This window comes from Plasmodium brasilianum, chromosome 7 (assembly GCF_023973825.1).
Source record: "Plasmodium brasilianum strain Bolivian I chromosome 7, whole genome shotgun sequence".
NCBI classification, from domain to species: Eukaryota; Apicomplexa; class Aconoidasida; order Haemosporida; family Plasmodiidae; genus Plasmodium; species Plasmodium brasilianum.
In genome coordinates this window covers 1,649,362-1,662,701 of record NC_090120.1, presented here as the reverse complement: position 1 = coordinate 1,662,701, position 13,340 = coordinate 1,649,362, and the positions used below count along the sequence as shown (strand labels likewise).

Sequence of the window (13,340 nt, the reverse complement as noted above, 5' to 3'; positions counted from 1 at the left end):
TATATATATAAGCAAATAAATGGTATGAAGGTAGTACATAATTATGTTTATATATTTTTTTTTTTTTTTTTATTTTGCACAGAGCGGGGGAGATTATATGTAGTTACTTGCTTTTACACTTACATTTTTGATAGAACGTTATATGTAAATAATACATACTTATGTATATACATGTAAGCATATGTATATTACTGATACGATGATACAAAAATTATTGTATCAGTTTATCCCTAGCTTGACATTTTATCTTTTCTCTTTTTTTTTTTTTTGTAAAGACGGCTATGAATAACTAAAGCATGCATAACATAGTATGCGTATTATATACATACATACATAAATACATAAATACATACATACATAAATACATACATACATAAATACATACATACATAAATACATACATACATAAATACATACATACATAAATACATATGTATGTATGCTAATAATTAATGTATAACTATACCTTAATATGACAATTGTTCAAAGGTTTTACATATAAATGAATTGAGTTTTATATAGGGAGATAACTAATTTTTACTCGAAAAAATAAAATAAAATTTTTTAAATTATTAGGTTATAAGGGAAAAAAAAAAAAAATAAAATAAAATAAAATTTTGTACTATTCTTGAGTATTATGTATCATTCGTATGTATATATGAATTTATACAAATGATGTTTTTTGTAAATATAGCATTTCAGGCAATGGAAAAAAAAAAAAAAATATATACTAAATGATAAATTCTTTTTTGTATATTAATGAGTTTATTAAAAAAAAAAAAATATATATATACATATTTATATATATATATATATATATATGTACTTATGAATATACATATGTGTATACATATGAGTATACATATGAATATACATGTAAATTTCCTGCGTTTTTTTGCTCTATTATTTCTCGTAAATTTTATTTTATATATTTTTTTCTCTATATTTGTACAATTATTAATCTCGGCACATGAGTTTAAAATATGACCCTGACCCTGTTATATTTTATATACCACTTTTTACCATTTCTGTAAAAACCTGACTATATATATAACGTGTATACACATATATAATATATATATGTATATATATATATACTTGACACACTTATATATATGCTGCTTTTATATATGTGTTATAATGTGCGTGGCGCCCTCTTTTGAGATGGGGAAGAAAACAACTTGAACCTTTTTCTTCAATTTTTTAATCATCTGTATGTTTTAAAAAAAAGGGAAAACATAAAAGAAGTATAACGCGAAATACGAAGTAACAACAGGAAAATATTGATGAAATAAATATGGTTTATTCTACAAATCGGGAAAATTTTTTTTTTTTTTTTTTTCCCTCCTCCATATGTACCTTTTTTTTATATACGTTTTGTTTATTGCATTAACCTTCCCAAGCATTATGTCCATACATATGTGCGCTCTACATGAGCTATTATATAAATAAGTATATATATATATATGTATTATATACCCGCGTGGGCCATCCTAAGGTGGTGCACGAAGCAGTGTATTGTACTTACCTTACACCATGATGTGTTGGATGAGAAACATCCCTATTTTTTTTTTTTTTTTTTGGTCCTCCCGTCATATATTTAATAATATGTATTTTTTTTCATTATCTGAATATGTCTTTCTTTTTTGCTTGTCAAATTTTGGCAAATGATCATCACATAAATTATATTTTAAAATATGGTTATATCGTTCTCTTAATTCGCTTAACTCTTTGTTAAGTCTGATCAAATAAAAAAAAAATATATATATTATATATACGTAAACGTGTAAATGTACATATACAAATATGTGTATACCCATGCAAAGATCGGTTCCCTTTTGCGTATTCCGAATATTTTTTAAAAATTTTAATTGCTCTTCCTTACTTTATTTTTTCCACACTATCAAACTGTTTACTTATAAGGTACTACAAGAGGAGGCGAGGAAAAATTGAAAAAAAAAAAAAAAAAAAATGTACGTAAAAAAATCAGTCTGAATATGATTTTCATTGGTGCATATACTATTTCACTATTTTTAAACACTTGCACAGGTATACAAATATTATATATATATGTATGTATGTGCATATTTAAATATATGTGCTGCCGGATGGACGCAATTTTTCAATTTGGCTTATTTTCCCTTGTTTCCTTTTTGCGCCCCCTATTACCTCATGATACCCCAAATTTGTTGAAAATTCGTTTAGGTATATGGATCTGCAAAGAGAAGAAACAAAATGAAAAAATTGCACACATGAATATGTATACATATATGTAAACGTACATGTCCAATATTAACCTATACATAGAATATATACATATAAGTACATATATATATTAACGTGGCATGCACACTAAAATTCTGAATGCATGTACCTGTTAATTCTGTTAAGGGAACTATAATAATTTAGCTCTATTTTTTTTATCTCGTTCATTAACTTTCTATCTCTGTATTTAATACACCGAGAAAACAAGATCTTCAAAAAAAAAAAAAAAAAAAAAAAGAAGATAAACATGTGTTACGCGTATATTAAGCATTTGCTACATATGTGATACGCACGTGTTAAGCGTAAATTTGGTAAAAAAAAGAGTTGAGGATAACACCAAGTGCAATTCTTGCGCCACTGTCGTACGTTTCATTTTGTTTAGTTTCTTACATAATGTGGTTTACATGTGTGTAAACGAGTAAATTTATATTTCCTGCTTTGTACATTTTTTTGATATTTTTTTGTTACGCATGTATCTAAGTTATTATAATAATTTAAGCATAAATTGACATACGTTTTTTTCGTACTAAATTTATTCTTATCACTTAATATATCATTTTCTTGTGAAATATAACTGGAAATATTATCATCAGTGTATATATTATTTTTTTGCTCATCATATATATAATTCTTATCATATGATATATGGACATACTTATCTTCATATTTTTCATTACTCTCTACGTTGTTAATTACTATTTTATTTTTATACACATTTTGGGGGTTATTTATGTTTTCCCGTTCATATTTGTGGTATATGTCCACCTGGTTAGAGGAACTACCACTACTGTTACTGTTACTGTTGCGGCTACTATTATTATAACTATTATTACTACTATTAATATAATTATTACTATCACTATTATTGTGCTTATAATTTAGCGCTTGTCTATCCTTTTCATTTCCATCATCTGGTTCTTTTTCTTTCAAACTGTCTTCAGACGATTTTATTTTATTTTTACCTTTCTGTTTTTCTTCCAATACATAATTTATATAACGTGGTTTAAGTGGCAGATTAATTTTGTAAATATAACTGTGCAAGTCGTTCAAGTTGTAGCCATACCTCTTTTCAAAAATGTTTATGTTTCTCCCATCGACATTCTGTAAAACGGAAACGCATGAAAATGAATGCATATAATGAGCTCAGTGGAAGGGCAGCATGCAGGAGTAGCATGAAGAAGCAGCACAATAAAGTAATATCGTAAAAAACGTAAATTAAAAAAAAAAAAAAATTACATAAAAAATGTAAAAAAAAAAAGCATAAAAAGTACGTAAAAAATACATAAAATAGTTACATAAAAAATCCATAAACATATATATTTTAACATTTTCCTTATATCCTATAAAATTTCCCATGACACTACTAAGATAATAAAACGTATAAGCTTAAAATCGCATATATTTACATGCTTTTACATGATGTAATTTATACATATTCTCATCACATTGTTAATTTGTCCTTATAAATATTACATGAACTGTTCATAATTTTATGAACATGTCAACAATATTAGGTAATAAAATTTTTCAGCAATTTATAGTTTCTGACTTGAGGGAAAAGCAAATAAACTGTTTTTTTTTTTGTTTTCTAACGAAAAAACGAAAAAAAAAAAAAAAAAGAGCATACACAAAATTATACCTACCTTTTATTTTGTGCATATGTGGCACACCCCTCCTTTAAAAAAAAAAAAAAAAAAAACATACATATATATATATATATATATATATATATACATATCAAATGTAGGAAGTGATACAAACTGAAATATTTAGGCAAAAATGAATGCCAGCATTTTTATTAATATTTTACAAAGTATTGAGGTGAGTAAGTTTTATAAAAGTTTATGAAATAATTCTTCATTCTAACAAGTTACAAGGAAGGTCAACAAAATTTATGCTCTCATGGGCGTGACCAGGCGGTAGCACATGAAGACATACACGGGTGTTCGTCAAAAATGGAAAGAAGTATATAAATACATATATAAACATACATACATATATATACATACATACATATATAAACATACATATATATACATACATACATACATACATGCACATATGTAAATGTAACAACAAAAAAAAAAAAAAAAAGGCGTCGCATTTAATTAAAAAATACAGTAAACGCGGGCAACTCGTATATTTGATCTTATTTTATTTTTATTTTTTTTTTTCACAACATCGGCACTAGAATGTACATCGTAACATGTGCACTACAAGTGTTCATAAAAAGGAGCAACCCACATGTTAAGCACAACTAACGACGTAACAATAACTGTGTTATCTCATTTTCCCGGAAAATGAGTCTAAACAGAATATACATATATGAATGTGTACGCATTTGCATGTGTACGTGTGATCGTGTACATAATATAACTCGTAATGTATTTCTGAGGAATTGTTTCACTTCCTCAAGTAGTCGGCTCGGTATTCACTTCTTCTTGCGCATGTAATAGGTGCCCCCTAGCAACAAATCGGAAACATCAGATTCGTAATTCTCATTGTCTATCTGATAATTTAATAACGTTTCAAACGTGATATCACCTTTTTCTTTTTCTATTTGATTCATAATATTACATGTGTTATCAAGTGAATTTAATATATCGGATAAGTTTGTATCTTCATCAACTATTTCTGTTTGTTTAAAATTACTTTCTCGTTCTATACGTACATGATTATTCATCTCATTGTATGTTTTAACATATAAATCATAATAGTCATAATAGTTAGCATTTAAATAGTCAGATATAAGTTTTTCGGCAAAGTATATATCATGATATTTATAGAGTTTTGCATGATTTTCAAAATGAAATTTATCAATTTTGCTGTTAATTCCACAGTCCAACTGGAAATTGTTATTTATGAACCGTTCAAGAAGTTTACTATTGGTCAGGCAATTATCACCCCTACAAACGTTACTGCCACTACAGCGGTTACTACTGTGCTTCTCATCTTTATCATACACGTAAATGATCTGTGATACGTCATTTGTTTTGTACAGGTTGGTTCTATCGAGCGTTTTGTGTATTTCTATATGTGTGGACAGTTCAAGTAAAACACCATAAAATTTCTTATTTATATTTTTAAAATGAATTAAGAAAAATCTTGAATTTAATAAACTCGTTGGTTCTATTTCTAGCTCCAAATTTTTTTTTAATAAATATTTTTTTATTTCATTTGCAACAGTTAATGGAAATCTTATTATGCATGCCTTATCTACATCATTTTCGAGCATAAATACATTCCCTCCCTTCCCATTCTTGTATTTACAATTTTGGCTATAGTCATCGCTATAATTGAAACTATTATTCTTATTAATACCACTGCTAATTCCATTAATCATATTTACGTTTTCGTTGTTATTACTATTCGTATGAATACCGCTATGATCGTTCATATTTACACTGTTATTAATGTTTTTGATGCCTACATTGTTCTTTACCTTCTCCTCCACATTCTTTATCTCATTTATAATTTTTATTAGGTCCGTATCATTCATGAAGTATATTTCTTGCAAGTCCTTGTAGTGAAAAGCTCCTCCCCTGATATCTTCAATGAGGCTCCTACGCGAAAAAAATAAAAAGAAAAAGAATAACATGAGTGATGAAAAAATGTAAGAATTGCAGGAAGTGTAGGTCATATGGAGTGTACGCGTAAGACATAAGAATTGTATAAAATACATAAATAACTCTGGTGTACATATGTATCCAGGCTACAATCAAATCAAAGCATCTGCACAAGTAGATATCAACTAAATGCGTTCACTTGTGCCAAGAGCAAATTTTTTACAAGGAGTAAATATATGCATACATTCATAACAATACGCAGTTCATCTTTTTGCATATAGCAATTTTCCTCTTGGGTGAACATGCTCTATATATTCATAAACGAACTGGATGAGCATTACGTTTACTATTTTCATATATTCATTTCGTTCATATCTTTTTATTAAGATCATATCTTCACTAGTCGTTGATTTTACTTTTTTATTTATTTGCTTACAGTGCTTCGGAAACCTCCTTCGAATTTGCTTTAATCTTCGAATAGCCATTGCCTACAGGATATGCATTGATATAATTTTCATTTTTTGTATTAGTATTTATGTTAAGCGATATTTTTATAGTATTTTCTTTTTTCTTTTCCATCTTTTGTTTTAAAAAAATAGGAAGAAAAATAGGAAGAAAAATGGAGGAAAAATGGAGGAAAAATGGAGGAAAAATGGAGGAAAAATGGAAGAACAGTGCAGGAAAAACTCAAAGAAAAATGGAAGAAAAAAAAAAAAAAAAAAAAAAAAAAAAATTCCTCCAATTTTATTTCCGAAACTTTAATTTCATTTTTTGCAAAATATTGCGGTATTTTTGGAAAAAATTAAGTCAATTTTTCTGCAATTTTTCTGCAATTTTTCTGCAATTTTTCTGCAAATTTTTTATTATTTTTTAAACATTTTTGCTTGAACTTATTTTTGAATTTTTTAAGCTTATTTTTTCTTGCATTTTTTTGTAGTTTCCTTTTTTTCCTTTTTCAAGTACTCGCGGAAATGGGGTACATGTATGCATACACATTAATACATACATGCATATTCACATACATATACATATATATATATGTACATATATATATATATATATATATATATATATATATATATATATAAATTTAAAAAAATACCGAGTGCCATCAACCACTTATATACATATCTATATATATGTATATGTACATATGTAAACATAAATATTTTTACTTGCGCATAATTCCAACAACCAAGGCAAAAAAGAGTTTAATCAAAGTATACTGGAGGAAGGAAAACAGCAGGACAGAAAGGCAAATATATATAAGCAAACGTACTCGTATGCGTGTATGTACGTATACACATACGTACGTACGCTGGGATGTGTTCATGCATGTATATATATGTTCGCGCTTATTATTACACGTAGTTTATCTTAAAATAAAGACCGTTCAGCAGATATTTTTTCGTTGTGTTTCCTTACAAAATAAACGAGGGGGGTGGGTCATATATATTACACAGGAATGAAACTTCTTTTAGTAAAACTTGCTCTATAATTAGCGATATGCGTATATGTTCGTACGTTCGGGTGTAAATGTAAATATGTATATATACGTATTGCTTTCATCGATGGTTATATTTTCATTTTCCCCTGGCACCTCATAACATGTTCACTGAATGGATAAGTAGTGGTTAAGTAATGGCCTTGTAATGACTACGTAATGGCTAAGTTGTGGTTAAGTAATGGCCTCGTAATAACTACGTAATGGCTAAGTTGTGGTTAAGTAATGGCCTCGTAATAACTACGTAATGGCTAAGTTGTGGTTAAGTAATGGCCTCGTAATAACTACGTAATGGCTAAGTTGTGGTTATCTAATAGCTAAGTATCACCTCGAACCGCTGCCGCTTCTCAAATGCTGATAGGATTGCATCAAATATTCCTTTAGCTGCTCATACGTTTTTGTAAGATCGTCATTTACTAAGAACATGTTAAAGTCTATGTTATTAGCTTCATCTAGTTCTCGATTTAATTCGTACATTCTTTTATTTATTTGTTCGGGATTCTCGGTATTTCTTTTTTTTAATCTGCTTAATAGTATATCAGTATTGGGTGGTTTTACAAATATGTATATTCCGTTACTAACATAATTACATTCCTTCAGTTGTTTAACTCCGTTAATATTCATTTCAAATAAACATATTTTATTTTCCATTTCTGCCTTGTCATATTCACTCTTTAATGTTCCATATAAATTATTTGCATAATTATCATGCTCCAAAAAAAAATTTTGCTTTAACTTTAATTCAAAGTCTTCTTTATTTAAAAAATAGTAATCTATTCCATCTCTTTCATTTTCTCTCTTTTTTCTAGTTGTACAACTCACTGAAAAACGAAAAGAAGATGGAAAATCTTTGAGGAGCATCTTTATAAGCGTACCTTTCCCTACTCCAGATGGGCCACAGATAACTAGTGGGGCTATTTTTGGCATGGACCCAGGATTTACTCGACTTACCAGTTCGTTTTATATGTTCCTTTTACGTGTTCGTTGTACAATGCTTTCGCTTTTATTGCTTCCACGTTTATTCTGCAGCGTCTCCTTGCACTATTGCAGAAATATGGTACTACAGTACTACGCTACTACAGTACTACGCTACTACAGTACCACGCTACTACAGTACTACGCTTCTACAGTACCACGCTACTACAGTACTACAGTACTACGCTACTACAGTACTACGCTACTACAGTACTACGCTACTACAGTACTACGCTACTACAGTACCACGCTACTACAGTACTACGCTACTACAGTACCACGCTACTACAGTACTACGCTTCTACAGTACTACGCTACTACAGTACTACGCTACTACAGTACTACGCTTCTACAGTACCACGCTACTACAGTACTACGCTACTACAGTACTACGCTTCTACAGTACCACGCTACTACAGTACTACGCTACTACAGTACTACGCTTCTACAGTACTATACCCCCTCAATGAATACGCATATATAAACATACATCTATATGCGCGTGTGCCCTACGTACCCCCGTTGCGTTCGCGCTGTGGTGATCTCTTTCTTTTATGAATTACGTGTATATAGATACATTTAAACAGACATGCAAGAGCTAGAACGACTACAGTGAAGGTAGAAATTTACTTTCTGTATGAGAAAGCAATATATACATAATGATAATCCCCGAAAAAGCTACTCTGTTGGTACGCTAAATATCTACCTTTATGCTGTGTATTCGCATATGTGTACTTATATATAATGTTCTGTACGCATAACGCTACAAAGCTTAATGCCTTGAAGTAAAAAATTGTACTATCCTAAAAGAAACACAAATGAATCAATGAAGATGTACAAAATAAATCAAAGATGAAACTTAGCTGTACGAAATGGTACGTAATCGTACGCATTGCATATAAAATTTGCTTCAATGGCTAGTTTCTTCCCTTATACTGTAGAAATACAATAAAGCTGTTTTAATTATTTTTACACTTTATACGTTGTACTACCCTCGTCATACTTCAAACGTTAAGTTTTGCACTATGCTTTACTTTTTCCACTTTATCGTTTGATGTTTCTTTCCCTTTTTTTTTTTTTTTTTTTTTTTTTTCATTTCTTCTTTACTAGTCCTTCTACTTCACCCCTTAGTGAAGAATCTTGCTTCTTCCAGAGGCCGACAATTGTAAGTCCTCTAAAAAAATGTGCGTTTCGAAAATGGTAAAGGAAGGTATTATGTTTAATATGGGCTGGGAGAGCAAATGAAAAAAAAAATAAAATAAAAATAAAAAAATAAAAAAATAAAAATAAAAATAAAAATAAAAAAATAAAAAAAAAAAAAAAAAAAAAAAAAAAAAAAAAAAAAAAAAAAAAAAAAATAAAAATAAAGAAAAAAAATAAAAATAAATTAAAACACAAAACACAAAACACAAAACACAAATCATAAAAAATAGCACAATGCAACAAAATTCAGGCACAAAAAAATTAATTTACGAAAAAAAAGGAGCCGCACAAAGTGGAGTTATGACTCTTAAAAGAATAGTTACAAATAAGTAAGTATGTGCAAGTGTTTGTATGTATATATGCATGTATGTATGCACGCATTATGTGTGCGTATATGTAACGTAAAGGCACATCTCTGTATACAATGAAGGCTTCTACAAGCAGATGGCGCTGCATTATCCTGCGGATGTATTTTTGTTCCAAAGGAAGATACCATTCCGTGGATTTATTTTTGTAAGCTGTTTCACTGTTAATTATTGCTGAAATGTTTGCTATTATATTATTTGCTTTCAATTTTTTTTTTTTTTTTTTTTTTCCCCTTGATATTTCTAACCAAATAACACAAATGGGTGAATGAATATATCAAAGAATGATATCCTTTTATTAACCTGTACCCTTAGCATTCTTTCAAGTAAATCTTTAAACGAGTCAGAGAAATAGCTATACCGTTTGAACCGTTTACGTATATTAAATTTTTTACTTTTAATTATAAAAAAAATATGCACATCGTTATTGACATTACAAAAAGGATGTGTACCTGTTGATAAGATAAAAAGTGTTATTCCGATAATCCATACCAACTTAGAACACACATTTATTTTATTTTTTTTAAAATCTTCTAATGGTTTGAAAAGTGAAGTAGTCCCTCCTATATTTGCTTTCTCATTATACACTTTTTGGGAATATTCAAAATCAATTAATTTGATAAGAAAATTTCTGTTCATAATTTTTCCAAATTTTTTTATACTCCACTTATTCTTTTTATTACTATAACAAATTGTATTCAAGTTCTCCTTCTTTACATTTTTAACTACAATGTTAGATGGTTTGATATCACTATGGTATATCCTATGTTCGTATAGAAAAAGACATACCTTTAGTAACTGCCTTAAAATTTCGGCTATCAGGTACTCTGGGTACACATGCATACGCTTCCCTTTTTTGCGCCGCTTATCCCTCCGTACAATCGGCCATTCATCACGCCATTTATTCAAACCTTCTAGCTTATCCTCTGTGTCTGTCCCTTCATCCGCTACTACTTCCTTTACGCCCCTATCTAAATAGTAAGTTTTGTTACTATGCAAATTAACACCCTTAACTTTAGGGGTATTCGCAGTGTTACCTGTACACTCTTCTTCACAGTTAACGGAGGGGAGATATTTTCTATCGTTTTTGTACTCGTCGTTCTTCTCCTCCTTCCACTCGTCTTTCTTCTCCTCCTTCCACTCGTCTTTCTTCTCCTCCTTCCACTCGTTTTTCTTTTCTTCACTCCACTCATCTTTCTCCTCTTCATTCCACTCTTCTTTCCTCTCCTCATTTCCCTCGGTGGTATTAAAACAATCGGTGTGCATTGAAGTCAAAATATCGTTTCTAACAAATCCAAGCTCCTTTCTGTTCCTTGTATTTATTACACATGTCTTTATAAGCATATCTTCGAGCTGGAAAACTCTCTTTTGTTTATTCCATTTCATAAGTGAAACACCTCCGAACTTGTATAAAGTAACAATTTGGTTTTCATAGTAGTAATATGATTCTAAACTAATTATATTTTGATGAACTAAATGTTGTGTTAATTCTTTTTCTAGCTTTATTACATTTTCAAAACGTATATAACTATTGAAGAATGGGTTAAATACAGTTTCTTTGGGGCATTTATAGATCTTTTTAATTTTTCTCTTTAATATATATTTATTTTTTCTTTCACTATATTCCTTTACATAAACAATGCTTATCTTTTTATATTTTTTTGAACACAATGTATACTCACTTTGTACATTCATTAGTAAAGGACTGCACAATGATATTTCCTCGGCTTCAATTTTTCTCCATATATCAAGTTTCTCCTTCTCCTCGATGTGCACATCGTCCTGATTGTCCAGATTGACCACACTGACCACACTATCCATATTGTTACATTGTGCACTATTTCGTTTTCTCTTCTTCGTCCTACTTCCTTGCCTGTTCAAAACTTTTTCCTCGCTTCTAACCCTATCACTGTTAATCATGTTATTCCTTTTCATTATCCGAACTCTTTTGAGCACTTCTATATAGTCGTAACTGAATATAGTAAAGATTTTCCCCTTCATGTATCTTTTGTTAAATAAATTATTTCCCCAATTGTATTCCCTTCGTTTTGCTTCGTTTCGTACTTTTTTTTTTCTTTTTTTTTTCTTTCTCTTTTGGGATTTTCCGTAAACACATGCCTTTGTTTTACCTGACCCGTTCAGAAAATTATATCCGTCTTCTCTTTCTACCATCTCAAAGGGAGCAGCGATATGCCTTATTCTCCTCCTGCCGGGACGTCTTACACATAATATGTGCTCACTGTCACTTAGGCAATTTATATTTTCACTTGAGTTGTTCCCTTTTTTATAACTATCAAAGGAAAAGTCCGAAAAGTAGCTCGACGAGCCTCTATGCTTTTTGAAGAATTTGCGCTTCAAGTACACACTCATACTGCTGCAAATGTTAAGCCGTCCGCGAATATATGATCAGTTTTGCCTTTTCTGCATTTGCTTATTCCTTTTTTTGCTTATTTGACTATTCGTTTATTGCTTATTTGACTATTCGTTTATTGCTTATTTGACTGTTCGTTTATTGCTTATTTGACTATTCGTTTATTGCTTATTTGACTATTCGTTTATTGCTTATTTGACTATTCGTTTATTGCTTATTTGACTGTTCGTTTATTGCTTATTTGACTATTCGTTTATTGCTTATTTGACTATTCGTTTATTGCTTATTTGACTATTCGTTTTTTGTTTAATTATTATTAATTTTTTTTTTCTTATGTTTCACCTGACCGAGTCATCATTTTTTTAATCTGCCCTTTCTCCTTTTTCTCGTGAAAAAAAATAAAATAAATAGATAGATAACAAAATAGATGGATAAATATGTAGATGGATAAATATGTAGATGGATAAATATGTAGATGGATAAATATGTAGATGGATAAATATGTAGATGGATAAATATGTAGATGGATAAATAAATAAAATGTAGTGTAAAAGAATACATTCCCCTGCAATATTATATGTACATGCGGAATAACACAGATGTATATGCACACTTGGCGGAATGCACTACTAACATAGCAGAAAATCTTTTCATTCCCTTCTTCTCCTTTTCGTATAACGGTAAAATGTAAACACAGAAGGGGGGCATAGAAAACCCAGTAAATCAGCAATAAATTGGCAATAAATTGGCAATAAATTGGCAATAAATAGTCAATAAATAGTCAATAAATAGCCGATAAAAAGGTGATAAATAGCCGATAAAAAGGTGATAAATAGCTGATAAAACGCCAAAAAATCGTGCTTTTGATTTATAGAAAAAAGTCAAGGTCATTATAAAATACCCCTGGAAAGGGGAGTGCACGGTGGGGGAGAAAAAAAAAAAAGGAAAAAAGCAGTGTAGAGAAGCAAGTCGAAGTATAGAGAAGTAAGTCGAAGTATAGAGAAGCAAATCGAAGTATAGAGAAGCAAGTCGAAGTATAGAGAAGCAAGTCGAAGTATAGAGAAGCAAGTCGAAGTATAGAGAAGCAAATC

At 29.7% G+C, this 13,340-nt stretch overlaps 4 protein-coding genes and 1 pseudogene across 5 annotated transcripts; 1 reads left to right on the top strand and 4 right to left on the bottom strand.

Annotated features, from left to right (window-relative positions):
- Window positions 1–1,592: 1,592 nt before the first annotated feature.
- MKS88_002077 (uncharacterized protein) lies at window positions 1,593–3,399 on the bottom strand (the record flags this gene model as incomplete). The annotated part of the gene is made up of 5 exons (XM_067215058.1): window positions 1,593–1,740; window positions 1,886–1,926; window positions 2,170–2,215; window positions 2,375–2,475; window positions 2,734–3,399. 5 exons carry the CDS (start codon window positions 3,397–3,399, stop codon window positions 1,593–1,595), a joined length of 1,002 nt encoding a protein of 333 aa, XP_067074373.1.
- A 1,297-nt stretch (window positions 3,400–4,696) lies between these two features.
- On the bottom strand, window positions 4,697–6,410 carry MKS88_002076 (transcription initiation factor TFIID subunit 7; the record flags this gene model as incomplete). Its single annotated transcript, XM_067215056.1, has 2 exons — window positions 4,697–5,828; window positions 6,268–6,410. 2 exons carry the CDS (start codon window positions 6,408–6,410, stop codon window positions 4,697–4,699), a joined length of 1,275 nt encoding a protein of 424 aa, XP_067074372.1.
- Window positions 6,411–7,659: 1,249 nt separating this feature from the next.
- On the bottom strand, window positions 7,660–8,262 carry MKS88_002075 (guanylate kinase; the record flags this gene model as incomplete). Its single annotated transcript, XM_067215055.1, has 1 exon — window positions 7,660–8,262. One exon carries the CDS (start codon window positions 8,260–8,262, stop codon window positions 7,660–7,662), a length of 603 nt encoding a protein of 200 aa, XP_067074371.1.
- A 127-nt stretch (window positions 8,263–8,389) lies between these two features.
- Window positions 8,390–8,794, top strand: MKS88_002074 (uncharacterized protein; the record flags this gene model as incomplete). The annotated part of the gene is made up of 1 exon (XM_067215054.1): window positions 8,390–8,794. One exon carries the CDS (start codon window positions 8,390–8,392, stop codon window positions 8,792–8,794), a length of 405 nt encoding a protein of 134 aa, XP_067074370.1.
- A 608-nt stretch (window positions 8,795–9,402) lies between these two features.
- Window positions 9,403–12,248, bottom strand: MKS88_002073 (annotated as a pseudogene). The gene is made up of 3 exons: window positions 10,274–12,248; window positions 10,007–10,121; window positions 9,406–9,484 (listed from the first exon to the last, which is right to left on the bottom strand). Coding segments are annotated over exons 1-3 (2,169 nt in total).
- Window positions 12,249–13,340: the final 1,092 nt, after the last annotated feature.